This window comes from Apis laboriosa, unplaced genomic scaffold (genome assembly GCF_014066325.1).
Source record: "Apis laboriosa isolate Shangri-la unplaced genomic scaffold, ASM1406632v1 scaffold170_cov151, whole genome shotgun sequence".
In the NCBI taxonomy this organism is placed as follows: Eukaryota; Metazoa; Arthropoda; class Insecta; order Hymenoptera; family Apidae; genus Apis; species Apis laboriosa.
Genome location: NW_025222134.1, coordinates 206,956 through 223,014, shown reverse-complemented (window position 1 = coordinate 223,014; position 16,059 = coordinate 206,956). Strand labels below are relative to the sequence as shown.

Genomic DNA, 16,059 nt, shown 5'->3' with positions numbered 1-16,059 from the left:
AGCTTTTTATTATTCCACTATAGATCGTGATGAATGCTCAGAATGGGGTTTCTGTGAACAATTATGCAAGAATACAGAAGGTTCTTACACTTGCAGTTGTGCTCCAGGTTTTATATTACAGGGACTCAACAAGTGTCGAGCTCAACAACATCCTGGTGTGAAATTAGAACTGTTAGTTGCTCAAGAGAAAGCTGTATGGAGGATGTCTTCTAATGGAGAAGATAGAACTATTGTTGCCAATACTACTAGCGCTAGTGGAGTAGATTATCTCTATTCTAGAGATTTACTTTTCTGGAGTGATGTTAAAACGAAGAAAGTGCACTCAGAACCTTTAAATGGTGAAGGTTCTAGTTCTAGAGTGGCTATATATTTAACAAGTTCATGGGGACCAGTTTCTATTGCAGTAGATTGGATAGGAGAAAAATTATATGTAGTAGATTCAGTAGTCCAAAAAATCGACGTGCTTGAATTAGATGGAAGGTACCATGGTATTGCATTGAGTTCCAATCTGACAAATCCAACAGATATTGGTCTAGATCCTACAGTGGGTTTGATGTTTATAGCTGATAGTAAACGAGTTTTAAGAGCTAACATGGATGGAACTGTAGATTTCCCAATTGTTTTCGAAGCAGCATATAAAGTATCTGGCATTGCTGTAGACGTGATTGCTCGAAGAATTTTTTGGTGTGATTCCCAACTGGACTATATTGAAACTGCTGATTATTTAGGAAGAAATAGAGTAATGGTACTTAGGGGAACACATACACCATCTCCAACAAGATTGACACTTTTTGAGAACAGGATCTATTGGACAGACGGCACAAAGCAGGCCATTATGAGTGTAGACAAAACAGAGGGTGATTATTCTATACGAACGATTTATAAAATGAGAGATGCTAAAGCTATCAAAATCTTGCATCCTTTGACTCAGCCAATGGTTTCTAATCCTTGTGGGAATAATAATGGTGGCTGTCAACATATGTGTATAGTAACTGCAGCTAGTGATCAAGAAAATAGATTAGGTTATCGATGCGCTTGTGACATAGGATGGAGATTATCTAATGACCAAAGAAATTGTAATTTGGTGCAAGAATTCTTAATGTATTCACAACAAAGATTTATTAAAGGCAGAGTATTAGATCCTGTAATGGAAGGATTTAGCGATGCTATCTCACCCGTAGTTTCCAGAAGAGCCAGATTCGTTGGTCTAGATTATGATGCATATGATCAATATATTTATTATAGTGATGTTTTGCAAGATGTAATTTATAGAGTTCGCCAAAGTGGCGCTGGTCGAGAAGTTGTATTAGCTAGTCAGAATGAAGGTGTAGAAGGACTTGCAGTAGATTGGGTTGCCAAGAATCTATATTATATTGATTCTAGAAAAGGTACATTGAATGTCTTGAGTACTAGAAATGTCACATATCGCAGAACATTGCTAAAAAATTTGAAACGACCAAGAGCCATTGTAATCCATCCTAATCAGGGATATATTTTTTTTTCTGAATGGGATAGACCTGCAAACATTAGTAGAGCTTATACTGATGGTTCTAACTTGATAGTTTTTAAAAATTTAAGTCTGGGCTGGCCAAATGGTTTAGCTATTGATTTTTCAAAAGATAGATTGTACTGGTGTGATGCTCTTTTGGATCATGTACAACATTCTAATCTAAACGGTACTGATGTAAGATCAGTTAAATCTAAACTAATTAGACATCCTTTTTCTATGGCTATCTATGAACAGTGGATGTATATTACTGATTGGCGATTAGATGCTATTATTCGACTCCATAAAGAAACTGGAGAACAAGAATCTATTCTCGTTCGCCAACCTGAAACGAATAGACTTTATGGTGTGAAAGTCTATAGTCGTTCAATTCAAACTTTTTTACATGATCATCCATGTTTTAATGATAATGGGGGTTGTGAGAAACTATGCTTTGCTATTCCTCAAAATAATACTAATAAATATGGTATTACTAGATTAACTAAAGTTTGTGGTTGTCCTTATGGCGAACGTATTCAAGAGAATGGCAGAACTTGTGCACCTGATCCAGAAGCTGAACCACCACTTGAAGCTTGTCCTAATACTTGGGACTTTACATGTGCCAATCAGAGGTGCATATCACATGCCTGGGTTTGTGATGGTGAAAATGATTGTTTGGATAACAGTGATGAACGGAACTGTACCAAACCAACTTGTGCTCCTAATCAATTTCAGTGCAAGTCTGGTAGATGTGTTCCTATGAGCTTCCTTTGTGACTCTGAGAATGATTGTGGAGATTACAGTGATGAAGCTTCTTGTCCAAATGTGACTTGTACCGCCAATCAATTTGCTTGTGCTAATAACAGATGTATACCTAATACATGGAAATGTGATTCTGAAAATGATTGCGGTGATAGTTCCGATGAAGGAGACTTTTGCGTAGCAAAAACTTGTTCCTATTTTCAATTCACTTGTCCAAGATCAGGTCATTGCATTCCACGATCTTGGGTCTGTGATGGCGATAACGATTGTTTTGACCAACAAGATGAAATGGATTGTCCACCAGTTACTTGTCTCAGCACTCAATTTACTTGTGCTGACCAGAAGATGTGCGTTCTTGATTCGTATAAATGTGATGGAATATCTGATTGTAATGATGGCAGTGATGAAGTTGGCTGTCCATCCTTAGCACCTGATCAATGTAACACTGATAAGCAATTTCAATGTGTTAGTTCAGCGATTTGCATTCCAAGAAGTTGGTATTGTGATGGAACTCCAGATTGTCCAGACAGATCTGATGAACCAGCTTCTTGTGGGCAAGTTGGCTGTCAACCAGGTTTCTTCAAATGTCGTAATGAGAAATGTGTATTTAAAGCATATATCTGTGATGGAAAAGATGATTGTGGTGATGGATCTGATGAAGATACTGAATTGCATGCGTGTACTGCACCTGAATTCAAATGTGATTCACAACAATGGAAATGTCCAAATGTAACTAATATATGTGTGAATATAACTAGTGTTTGCGATAACAAATTTGATTGCCCTAATGGCGCAGATGAGGGTCCAGCATGCAATTTTCAAGAATGTGAATATAGAGGAGGTTACTGTAGTAATGATTGCATTGAAACACCTTTAGGTAAACAATGCACATGTCCTTCAGGGGAAGAACTCAACAAAGATGGATATACTTGTGAAGATTTGAACGAATGTGAACCTCCAGGACGCTGTTCTCAGATTTGTGTTAACATTAAACGTGGATATTATTGTAACTGTGTTGAAGGATATACTTTAGAGAAAGATAAGCATACTTGTAAGGCATTTAATCACAGTGTTGCCTTTTTAATCATATCTAACAGACATACAATTCTAGTTGCTGATCTTCAGGATCAAGCATTAGAAAGGGTACCAATTAATGTAGAGAATGTTGTAGCAACTGCTAGTAATATGCATACAGGTACTATTTTTTGGTCAGATATGAAACTGAAAAAAATATCAAGATTGGATAGAGGTAGTGATCCTGAAGATGTGATTTCAACTGGATTGGATTTAGTGGAAGGTCTTGCTTATGATTGGATAGGTCATAATTTATATTGGTTGGATTCCAAACTGAATACTATTGAAGTAGCCAAAGAAACTGGTTCTAATAGAATGATATTGGTTAAAGAAAATATTACTCAACCTAGAGGAATGTGTTTGGATCCTAGTCCTGGAGCAAGATGGCTCTTTTGGACAGATTGGGGTGAAAATCCAAGAATTGAAAGAATTGGTATGGATGGTACCAATAGATCAACAATTATTAACACTAAAATTTATTGGCCAAATGGCCTTGCTTTAGATATTGCGAATAAGCGAATATATTTCGCTGATAGTAAGTTAGATTTTATTGATACTTGCCTTTATGACGGTAGTAAAAGAATTCAAGTATTAGCTAGTTCCCATTATTTGTTGCATCCTCATTCTTTGACATTATTTGAGGATACTATGTATTGGACAGACAGACAATTGAATAGAGTTCTCTCAGCTCATAAATTCTATGGTGTAAACCAAACTGTGGTATCTCATTTGATATCTCAACCTTTGTCAATACATGTTCATCATCCTGTTCTACAACCAATCACTGCAAATCCTTGTGCAAATAGTACCTGTGATCATTTGTGCCTGTTATCTCCTACTAAACCTCAAGGTTACACTTGTAAATGTCAAGTTGGATTCAGATTATTCAATGGACAATGCTTGGAAGAGGAGATACCTTATTTAATGGTTTTACGAGGCTCTCAAATTGTGGATGTTTCTTTATTACCAAGAAGTATTAAAACTGGTTATATAACTCCAGTTGTTGGAGTGGAGAGTGGTAAATTTATAGACTATGATAAGAAAGAAAGAATGATCTATTGGTTACAAACTAAAGATGATGATGATGAGAATGGTACTATTTATACAACTCCTTATAATGGTGGTAATAGAACAGAATTCCCTAATGCTTCTGGTGAAAGTGGCATTGTTGGAGCTCCATCTGCAATGGCATTTGATTGGTTAGGAAGGAATTTGTTCATAGGAAACAAATATGCTTCTAATATAGAAGCTATAAAAATAGATGGAAAAACTAGATATCGAACAATAGTACTTGCTAATGATGGCAATAAAACTTCTGTAGCCAAACCAAAGGCTATGTGTGTTGATCCCCTTGAAGGACATATATTCTGGGTAGACGATGGCAGTTTTGGCATTCCTACCAAAATTGGAAGAGTTAATATGGATGGTACTAATCCCATTATTTTAGTTGATAATGTGGAAAGACCAGAAGCTATTACAATTGATATTCCAACTAAGACTATTTACTTCAGTTCATTATATCCAGCTCTGATTATGGCACTATCAACTGATGGACGAAATCTGAGAACTATAGTATCACAAAACATTGCATTGCCAAAAGCACTTGCTGTTCATGATTCTAGATTGTACTTTCTTGATCCACTGTATGATAAAATAGAAAGAGTAGATTTGCCTGATGGAGGTAATCCTACTACAATAATTGATAATGATTCTGAGCTTAAGACATTGACTATTTATAAGAAACGAGTTACTGGAGATCATCCATGTTTTATAAATAATGGTGGTTGTGAACAGATCTGTCTTCCAGCTTCTGGAGGTACTAGAGTATGTGCTTGTGGTATGGAATACCGTAAAGTCAGTGACACTTCTTGTGAACCTTTTAAGACTTTTGCAGTAGTTACTCAACTGGATGTTGCTAGAGGATACAGTTTAAAAGATGCAAAAGAAGCAATGGTACCAATCTCTGGTATGGGTCATCATATTCTTCATGTAGACGTTTATACTGCAGGCAATTGGATTTATTGGGTAGAGTTCAATCGTGGAATGTGGAATGGAATATTTCGTGTAAGACCAAATGGTACTGAATTACAGCATATTGTAAAACAAGGTATAGGTTCAAATGGTATTAGAGGTTTAGCTATTGATTGGATTGCTGAAAATATGTATTTTACCAATGTGTTCCCTCATGATAATTATGTGGAAGTATGTAAATTAGATGGCAGTAATAGAAAAGTATTAGTGAAGAAAACTACAGATTCCCCTAGAGAATTAGCCGTAAATCCCATTAAAAAATATCTTTATTGGATAGATTATGGACAATATCCAAGATTAGGTAAAGCCTATTTGGATGGAAGTAATTGGATGCCTATAGTTACATCTGGTATTAGCACTCCACGTGATATAACTATTGATCCTACTACACATGATGTGTATTGGGTAGACTCTAAACAAGACACTATTCAAAAAGTTTCATATACTGGTGGAAATCGTCAAATCATTAGACGGAATCTACCTAACCCTATGGGTGTTGCTATTTATGGTAATGATGTCTATTGGGTTGACAGAAACTTAGGAACAGTATTCAAAGCTAGCAAGCAGAGTGATATCAATTTGCCAACAACAGTGAGATCGAATTTACCTAAATTAAGGGATATTGTTATGTTTGATCAGAATAGTCAACCTCCAGATCCAACAAATCCTTGTTCATCAAGTGGAAATGCAGGCTGTAAACAACTCTGTTTTGCTATGCCTAAGGAAAATTCAGTTCCTTTCAAATGCGAATGCGCAGTTGGTAAATTAGCAGTAGATGGAAAAAACTGCGAAAATGTCAATGAATATTTGGTATTCGCTACGAGGACAGAGATTAGAGCTATTGGTTTAGATCCACAAAATACGACTATACCATTTAATTCGATTGGAAATCTAACTAATGTAGTGGGCGTGGATTTCGACTATCAAGACAAAAAGTTATTGTTTACTCAAATTAGGCCTTGGGCTAAAATAGCGTGGATGCAGGCAGAAAATCCTTCTTCTTCTGAGATTCATACATTAATTAGCAAAGGAATCAATCCTGAAGGCATCTCTTATGATTGGACACAAAAGAAAGTTTATTGGACAGATTCATCAAATAATAGTATTTATGCAATGGATTTAAATGGGTCAAATCTAGTGATGATTGCCAGAGTAGATAGACCTAGGGCTATAGTAGTTGATCCTTGTAATGGATCACTATATTTTACTGATTGGGGTCGTTTTGGAACATCAGGAAAGATTTTTAAAACTACAATGGCCGGTTCTTTGAAGAAGGCTGTTATTGATAAAGATCTTTCTCAGCCTAGTGGTTTGGCAATTGATTATGAAGATCGTATGTTATATTGGACTGATGCAGTTAGAGAAAAGATAGAACGTTCAGAATTGGATGGAAGTAATCGCCAAATCTTAGTTAGTGCAACAATATATCCTTTTGCCATAACAGTTTTCAGAGAGCATATTTATTGGACAGATCTACAATTAAGAGGAGTCTATCGCGCTGAGAAGCATACAGGAGCAAATAAAGTAGAATTAGTAAAACGATTGGAAGATTCACCTAGAGATTTACATATTTATTCAGCAGCTAGACAACAATGCAGAATAAATCCTTGTAATATTTCAAATGGTGGTTGTGATCAATCTTGTCATCCAGGTATAAATGGCTCAGCAGAATGTAAGTGTGATGATAATAGCAGATTAGTAAATGAGGACAGAATGTGTGTTCCCAAAAATGTAACCTGTGACTCTAGTAAATTTGCCTGTAGAAATGGTCGTTGTATTTCAAGAATGTGGGCATGCGATGGTGATGACGATTGTGGCGATGGTTCTGATGAAGATACTAATTATTGTTCTTATCATTCATGCAGTCCTAATGAATTCAGATGTAATAATGGCAGATGCATATTTAAAACTTGGAAATGTGATCATGAGAATGATTGCCGTGATGGCAGTGATGAAGAAGGCTGTGTATATCCTCCTTGTGCTGCTGGAGAATTTACTTGCGCCAATTATCGCTGTATTCCTCAATCACAGGTTTGCAATGGTATCAATGATTGTAAAGATAATGTAACATCAGATGAGACCCATGAACGCTGTCCAAGAAATACTACATGTCCACCTAATCACCTGAAATGTGAAAAAACTAATATATGTGTAGAGCCATATTGGCTTTGTGATGGAGATAATGATTGTGGAGATAATAGTGACGAAAATCCATTACATTGTGCTCAAAGAACTTGTCCTCAGAGCTCTTTTAGGTGTCCTAATCATAGATGCATTCCAGCTACTTGGTATTGTGATGGAGATGATGATTGTCTGGATGGCAGTGATGAACCACCTGGTTATTGTCAATCAGAAGGTAGAACTTGTTTTGGAGATTTATTTACTTGTGATAATGGAAATTGCATACCTAGAATTTACATCTGTGATGGAGACAATGATTGTTTGGATTATTCTGATGAAGATGAACGTCACCAATGTAATGATAGAAAATGTGATGAGGAAACTGAGTTTACTTGTACTGCAAATAAAGTGTGGCACAGAGCACAATGTATCCCAAAAAAATGGTTGTGTGATGGGGATCCAGATTGTGTAGATGGAGCTGATGAAAATGTGACATTGCATCATTGTCCTACTCCAACACCTTGTGCTGAAAATCAGTTCACTTGTGACAATGGACGTTGTTTAAATCAGAATTGGTTGTGTGATCATGATAATGATTGTGGTGATGGTAGTGATGAAGGGAAATTCTGTAATACTAGATATAAACCTTGTACTAATCAAGAGTTTACTTGTCATAACTTTAAATGTATAAGGAAGCAATTTCATTGTGATGGTCAAGATGATTGTGGTGATCATTCTGATGAAGATGGATGTCGTAAGTAATGTATTGATATGTAAATCATTTAAGAACTATAAACTATATATAAAAACTTATTAAATTATTCTTTTTTTAATTTATAGCACCAAAGATGAAAAACATGACCTGTTTAAATCCAAAAGAATTCATGTGCACAAATGGAAATTGTATTGATCAACAATTAGTTTGTAATAAGGAACCTGATTGTGCAGATGAAAGTGATGAACCTGCTCATTGTAATGTAGACGAATGTGCAATGGTAGAAATGAATCAGTGTGCTCATAAATGTATTGATACACCAACAAGTTATTATTGTGAATGTAATCCAGGTTATAGACTTTTAGCAGATGGTAAAGCCTGTGAAGACATAGACGAATGTGTAGAAACACCACAGGTATGTAGTCAACAATGTCAAAATACACCAGGAAGCTTTTATTGTAAGTGTAATCATTACTGGTATGAACGTGCTGCCGATGAGCATACTTGTAAGAGAAGAGACAATATTACACCATGGATTATTTTTACGAATAAATACTATGTCAGAAATATGTCTATTGATGCTCTCAATTATAGTCTGATGCACCAGGATCTCATAAATGTTGTTGCTTTGGATGCTGATTATGCTGATCAAATGCTCTACTTTTGTGATGTTACTGCTAAAACAATTTTCAGGTTAATTCAAGTGGTTTATTTTAATAAATAGTTTACTCAAAATTGATAAAACTAATTTTTTCATAATTTTTTCTTGCAGAGCACCTATTGCAGGAGGAGAAAAAGAGGCGATTATTAGACATGATAGTCTTGGTTTGGAAGGAATAGCAATTGATTGGATAGGACGCAAACTTTACTGGCTTGATCGTCATGCTAAACATTTAGATGTTGCTGAACTTAATGGTACCAACAGGAAGACTTTATTGACTGGTATAGCTGATCCACGTGCCATTGTTGTTCATCCTGGTACAGGATATTTGTACTTCACTTCATGGCATCTTCAGGTGATTTTTGTTGATCTCAAATTAAATGTATAAAACTTTAAGGTATCAAATATTATATTCATATAATAATTCATATTCAATATAATAATTATTCTAATTTTCAGGCTTATATAGGAAAAATGGGAATGGATGGCAGTAATTTCACAAGGATTCTTACTTGGGAGGATGATATAGCTTGGCCCAATGCTTTGACTATTGATTACTTCACTGATAGAATTTTTTGGGCAGATGCTCATTTAGATTATATTGCATTTGCTGACTTGGAAGGTCATAATAAGCGCAAAGTTCTTTCTGGAACTGCTGTACCTCATGTTTTTGCTATTACTATATTTGATGATTTTATTTTCTGGACTGATTGGAACTTGAAGGCCATTAGTAGAGCAGAAAAGTTTTCTGGATATAATTTACGTGTTCTTAGAAATACAACTCATAGACCATATGACATTCATGCATATCATCCTTTAAGACAATTACCTTACAACAATCCTTGCAATGAAAATAATGGTGGATGTTCTCATTTATGTCTAATTTCACCACCTGCAAGTTCTTATTTATTAGAAGGCTATGGTCAACCTGGTGTAACATCATATAAATGCAAATGCCCTAATCAGTTTGTGTTGGATAAAGATGGAAAGACCTGTACAGCTAATTGTACTGCTGGTCAACATAAATGTGGCCCTCCAGATGAAAAATGTATTCCATGGTATTGGAAGTAAGTATAAAAATATATTGTAATAATACAATTTTAGTAAATGCAATATAATTAATTAAATTATTTATTAATTTATTTTCAAGATGTGATGGTGAAAAAGATTGTAAGGATGGTTCAGACGAACCTATCAGTTGTCCAGCACGTGTTTGTCGACCTAGTGTTTTCCAGTGTGCAAATGGTAACTGTAGACCTAGTGTGGCTGTTTGTGATGGCGCAGATGATTGTGGAGATAAGAGTGACGAGGCTCATTGTAGTCTAGAATGTGGCGAATTAGAATTTAAATGTAAATCTAATGGACGTTGCATTCACGAGTCTTGGAAATGCGATGGAGACGCTGATTGTAAGGACGGCAGTGATGAAGATCCTGCTATTTGTCGTAAGTATTTTTTTCTACATGTTTCTATATATTTTTATGCATATTATAATTATGTATATGTATATTATGTATATTTTATGCATAATTATGTAAAAATTATTTCATCAAAAAATTTTTTTAATTTAGATAATCGACCATGTGATCCAAACACAGAATTCACTTGCAAAAATAACAGATGTATTCAGAAAGTATGGATGTGTGACTCTGACAATGATTGTGGTGATGATAGCGATGAACCAGCGTATATGTGTCGTCAAAGGAATTGTACTACCGGTTGGCAACGTTGTCCAGGTCACGCCAATTATCGTTGTATACCGAAATGGCTCTTCTGTGATGGCAAAGATGATTGTCGAGATGGTTCTGATGAGCTTGCTGAGAATTGTCCCAAATGTGATCCTGAAATGGATTTTAAATGCACTAATAACAGATGTGTACCCAAACAATGGCTCTGTGACTTTGCTGATGATTGTGGAGATGGTAGTGATGAAGCTGAAACAATGTGTAAGAACCGTTATAGAGAATGTTCAGAGTCTGAGTTCCGATGTGATAATGGCAAATGTATTGCCTCCAGATGGAGGTGTGATTCTGAAGATGATTGTGGCGATAATAGTGATGAGAATGGTTGTCAAGAATTCGTATGCAAGAATGATACATTCCAATGTGCAAGTGGTCATTGCATAGCATCATATTTAAGATGTGATGGAACACGAGATTGCAGAGATATGAGTGATGAAATTGGATGTCCACCAAGATATCCAGGAGGAAGATATTGCCCACAATCTAGATTCCAATGTGATAACAACCTCTGTGTTTATCTCTCAGATATATGCGACGGAAGTGACGATTGTGGTGACGGTTCTGACGAAAATACCAATATGTGTGGTATGATTTTTTTTTTATTTTTTTAAATATCGAATAAATGATATAGAAGTTTGTTAACATTTAATAAAATTCTACAGCAAACTTCAAGTGTGATACAACTAGAAGATTCCAATGCGCTAATCACAAATGTATTGCTAAATATCAATTATGTGATGGCATTGATAATTGTGGTGATGGTTCTGATGAAAATAACATGACTATGTGTGCATCCAGAGTTCGTCCATGTGATGCTATAACCGAATATACATGTGCTAATAAGAAGTGTATTGACCGAACGAAGCTCTGTGACTTTGCTGATGATTGTGGAGATTCCTCTGATGAACTTGGTTGTCGTAAGTTTAATAATCTAATTAATATTAAATTTATTACAGAAATTTAAATGATTCAATATATTCACTTGTTTTCATTATCCATAGATCACAATAAACCCTGTCTGGACAGCAATAAAGGTGGTTGTTCTCATTATTGTCACAATATTACTGAAGGTGGATATATTTGTGCTTGTTATCCAGGTTACATAATCTCACAAAACAATCGAAAACATTGCGAGGACATTGATGAATGTGTTACTGGCCAACACCAATGCTCTCAACTTTGTACTAATTTAAATGGCACTTATTCTTGCTCTTGCAGACAAGGCTTCGAATTATCTGACAATCGTAGTGGTGTATGCAGAGCTGTAGATACTAACATGATGATTCTATTTGCTAATGGTCCAGGAATTAGAGCTTATGATCCTTATGATAAACAAGAAATTGAAGTTATTGCGAATGAAAAAAGAGTACAGGCTCTAGATTTTGATCCTAGATCAGAATACGTATTTTGGATCGATGGTTATGATAATTCCATTAAAAGATCATATATGGTAAATGCTAAGGATGGACAAGTGAAGATTGGATATGCTCAGGATCTTAATATAAAAAGTACTTTCTTCTTCAATTTATGATATTATGTTATTATAAAATATGTTATGCAATAATTTAAAATAATTTATGTAGGTGAATCAGGTCTCACGAGTTTGGCAATGGATTGGATTTCTGGTAATCTCTATTGGACAGAATTTGATTCTTCAGGAACGACGTTATTTGGAAGAGTAATGGTCTCAAAAGCAGACGGTAGATATCGTCGAAGTTTGATAACAGTTGGCTTAGAAATTCCAACTTCCATTGTAGTCGATCCAGAATTGGGTAAAGCTATTTGGGCAGATGCTGGTAGTCAGCCCAAAATCGAAATCGCTTGGATGGATGGTGACAGACGGAAACAATTAGTCTCTGATCGAATTGGACAACCTATAGCACTCACCATTGATTATTCTATGCAACATGTCCTTTATTGGGCTGATAGTAAACTTAACACCATTGAATCTATTGAACAAGTAAATTTGAATAATTTTATTTAATTCAGTTTATTGAATTCAATCTCATTCATTTCCAAAAATATTAATTTTTCTTTAGGATGGATCAAATAGAAAAGTAATCCTTAAAGGGGACAGTTTGAAACATCCAATTTCTTTGGATGTTTTTGAAAATAGTTTGTATTGGATAACAAAGAGAACTGGTGAATTAATCAGACAAGATAAATTTGGTAGAGGCGTGCCAGAGATTATTGTCAAGCATGTACCCAACTCAGGAGGAGTTAAAGTGTATCATCAACAAAGATATAATATTTCCTTAAGGAATCTTTGTCACGAAGATCAATGCACACATTTGTGTGTTCCTATCCCTGGTGGTAATCGGTGTCTTTGCTCAGATAGTATTGGTCCTCTTCAACAAAGAGAGACTATACGATCAAACGAACGTCATTGTGATGCAACTAATGAAAGACCTCTTCCTGCACCGAGAATTTGTCCTTGTAGAAATGGTGGACTATGTCAAGAAATCGAAGATAAATTGCAATGTGATTGTCCAGCTCCATTTCATGGAGAATTCTGTGAGATTATGTTAGGAGCTAGGTCCACTAATGTCACTGCTGCCATTGTGATACCTATTGTTGTTTCTATTTTGGTTTTATTTGGAGCTGCAGCTATTATTATGGTACTGAAGAAGCGACCTTTGTGAGTTTTTTTTTTATTTTCTTTATGTTAAATTTTCTAAATTTAGAATGTTGATAGACACAATTATTTATAATAAAATTCTTATTAATTTTAATTTAGATTTAGACCTTATATATAAGGTATGTAATATTATTATATCCTAAGTATTAATAGGATATCCTATTATATCTTAAATATTGATATTTATAATTAAACTTTATTATAAATAATGACCACTAAAATTCTTTATTTTTAAAATATTTTTATTCTAATTAATAAATGATGAATGATGATTAATGATTTTTATAGTGGAAAACCTGGAGGTCTTGGTAGTTTAACTGGTGCTCAAAGTGTATCCTTCAGGCAAGGAAGTAATGTTGAATTTGGCATACCTGCTCACGAAAGAATGGTATGTATTATAATTGTAATGTATTATAATATAACTATTTCTACATTTTATATATTTATAATATTTTAAAATTTTAAAATAATTACGAGTAATATTAAGTAATATTAAATAATATTAAATAATATTAAATATTATTAAATATTATTAAACGAAATATAATATGTAGTCCTTATATGTAGTTCTTATATATAGTCCTTATATGTAGTTCTTATATATATAGTTCTTATTATATTATTGTATATTATTGTGTATTATATTATTAAATAGGAACCTCTGGATGTGGAGTACAATCTTGGTGATGTTAGTAACAAAAACAGGGATTTCAGTAATCCCATGTATGATGCAGTGAACACAGAAACAGGTGCAACAAATGGTACTGGTGCAAGCAGCAGATATGAACTACCAGCTGAAATGAAACCATCTAGTATTCAGCATAAAGAGCCACCACAGTTGCATTTAAAAAGAAGAGAGCTTGATCCAACAGCCATTGATTCGGGAAAAGACACGCAACAGTTGGTCGAGGAAGACAAGTCCGAGTGTTAGATAGTTTAACAATTTTGTGCAGTGATGTAGTTAGAATTTTCTGATGATTTTGAAAAGAACAGACTCACTTAAATAACATATTGATTTAAGAATTTAATGAATGATAATGTGATGTATCTATTTACAAATTTATTACAATTGTTATTTGTTATATCTGAAAACATGTTATCGATTTAGAACATAATAACTATCAATATTTTATAAATTGAAATAGTTCCGAATCGTGTTATTTTATGGTTTAATAATATGGTTTATAGGATTTTTTAATATTCATATAAGTATTATTTATCTTTGACAAAGGAATTTTTCATAAAACACAAGACTGAATATATTCGATATATTTTTTATAATTTTTACATGTCTTTGTAAAATTCTAGAAGGAAATATGATAAAATTATAATTAAATTTAAATTATATAATTAAATTTATAACTTATTTACAGGAAGTTTAAAGAATAAGGAGATATAAGAATGCATCTGACTACGTCACTGCTTCTATAGGAATACTCTCGCATCTATAATACTTTTATCTCAATATAATTTCAACTAATAATGTTGAAAGAATAGCCAACAAAATTGAATACATTAAAACACAGAAAAAAAAATAACAACATTAACAAAATGAGGGAAAAATGTATTCATTTTTTTGTTATATATTGAGATTAAAGTGCAATTAGTGACGAGTTTATGTCATCTTAGGTGCGATTTGTAAGTCTTGTAAATATGATTATCACAAAATATTAACTTCACATTGTCCTTGTACCATAATGAACGAAACATTCCATATTATTTTTTTTGAAGAGGCGAATTAGAATGGGTTTTAAGGGACTATACGTTTAAAAAAAAATCTCGATAAACGAGTTACTTTACTTATTAAGCGTTTTCTTCGTGATCTAGAGGGAGACGAATCTATTTTGGAAAAGGAAAAATTGTTTTCTCTTTTCCAGTTTATTTGATCACATGTGAACGTTATTATATGTGTTTGTACATTTTTTTATGCGCAAGGAATGTCAGTGTACAGTTTTTCTTCCGTAACAACTGTGATTGTAAAAATTACAAATTGGATCCGAATATGCAAGGTGAATACTTTAAACAAAGTGTACTCATTTTTTGTACACCCTAAATATGAGTGAGAAAAGAAATCTTTTTATATTATTTCTTTCTTTCTTAAAGATTTATTTTTTAATACAGTAGAATCTCGATTATAGAAAGAACTAAACATATTTATAAGATGTATAATTTCAGAATTTATGTATTTTTGTTGTTGTATATTGCATAAAAAATTATACAGATTGTTAAATCTAATTCTTAATCAGTAACTTTTTTTTCCAATATTCATTTATTATCAAGTTAATAAAATTTTCTAGATATCAAACTTATATTTATTTTCGAATTAAATACTATATATTTTACAAATCATAACAGTAATTTATAAATTTATCAATTTATAATTTATATTTTAATTCTAAAAAGTAATGTTAAATAATATATTACTTGGTTATCTCAAAAAATTCTATATGATTCTATGATTATTTAATCAAGTTTCTACTGTAAAAAAATTATTTAATATTTTATAATTTTTTTTAATATAATGTAAAACATACATTGTATATAGATTTTACAAATCAATGAAGAAAATCACTGACTCATCTTCTTTATAAATTATATATAAAGTTATATAAATAAAAAAGTCTATATATAAATATAAATATATATGTACGTATATGTATGTATATGAGTATAGATAAATTAATCATTATCAAGAATGACTTTATCTCTTGGGCAGGGCTCTAGAGTGTTTTAATTATTATTTTTAACTATATCAGTATTTTCTGTATTTTTTATTGAGATATGATAATTGTTCATATATATATATATACATACGTGTGTATGCGTGTGCG

At 33.3% G+C, this 16,059-nt stretch overlaps 1 protein-coding gene across 2 annotated transcripts in view; it reads left to right on the top strand.

Annotated features, from left to right (window-relative positions):
* Positions 1 to 15,489, top strand: part of LOC122711534 (low-density lipoprotein receptor-related protein 2) — a 34,249-nt gene extending 18,760 nt beyond the window's left edge. The window contains exons 7-18 of one of the 2 annotated variants that reach the window (XM_043930388.1): positions 24 to 8,228; positions 8,315 to 8,882; positions 8,962 to 9,205; positions 9,310 to 9,917; positions 10,001 to 10,293; positions 10,420 to 11,175; positions 11,253 to 11,507; positions 11,592 to 12,098; positions 12,174 to 12,550; positions 12,630 to 13,228; positions 13,517 to 13,616; positions 13,884 to 15,489. In XM_043930388.1, the coding sequence (XP_043786323.1) occupies positions 24 to 8,228; positions 8,315 to 8,882; positions 8,962 to 9,205; positions 9,310 to 9,917; positions 10,001 to 10,293; positions 10,420 to 11,175; positions 11,253 to 11,507; positions 11,592 to 12,098; positions 12,174 to 12,550; positions 12,630 to 13,228; positions 13,517 to 13,616; positions 13,884 to 14,159 (12,788 nt within the window). In that variant the 3' untranslated portion in view covers positions 14,160 to 15,489. Of the gene's footprint in view, positions 1 to 23; positions 8,229 to 8,314; positions 8,883 to 8,961; positions 9,206 to 9,309; positions 9,918 to 10,000; positions 10,294 to 10,419; positions 11,176 to 11,252; positions 11,508 to 11,591; positions 12,099 to 12,173; positions 12,551 to 12,629; positions 13,229 to 13,516; positions 13,617 to 13,883 lie in introns of those variants that run through there. The other variant, XM_043930389.1, reaches the window with a different exon arrangement.
* The last annotated feature ends 570 nt before the right edge of the window (positions 15,490 to 16,059 follow it).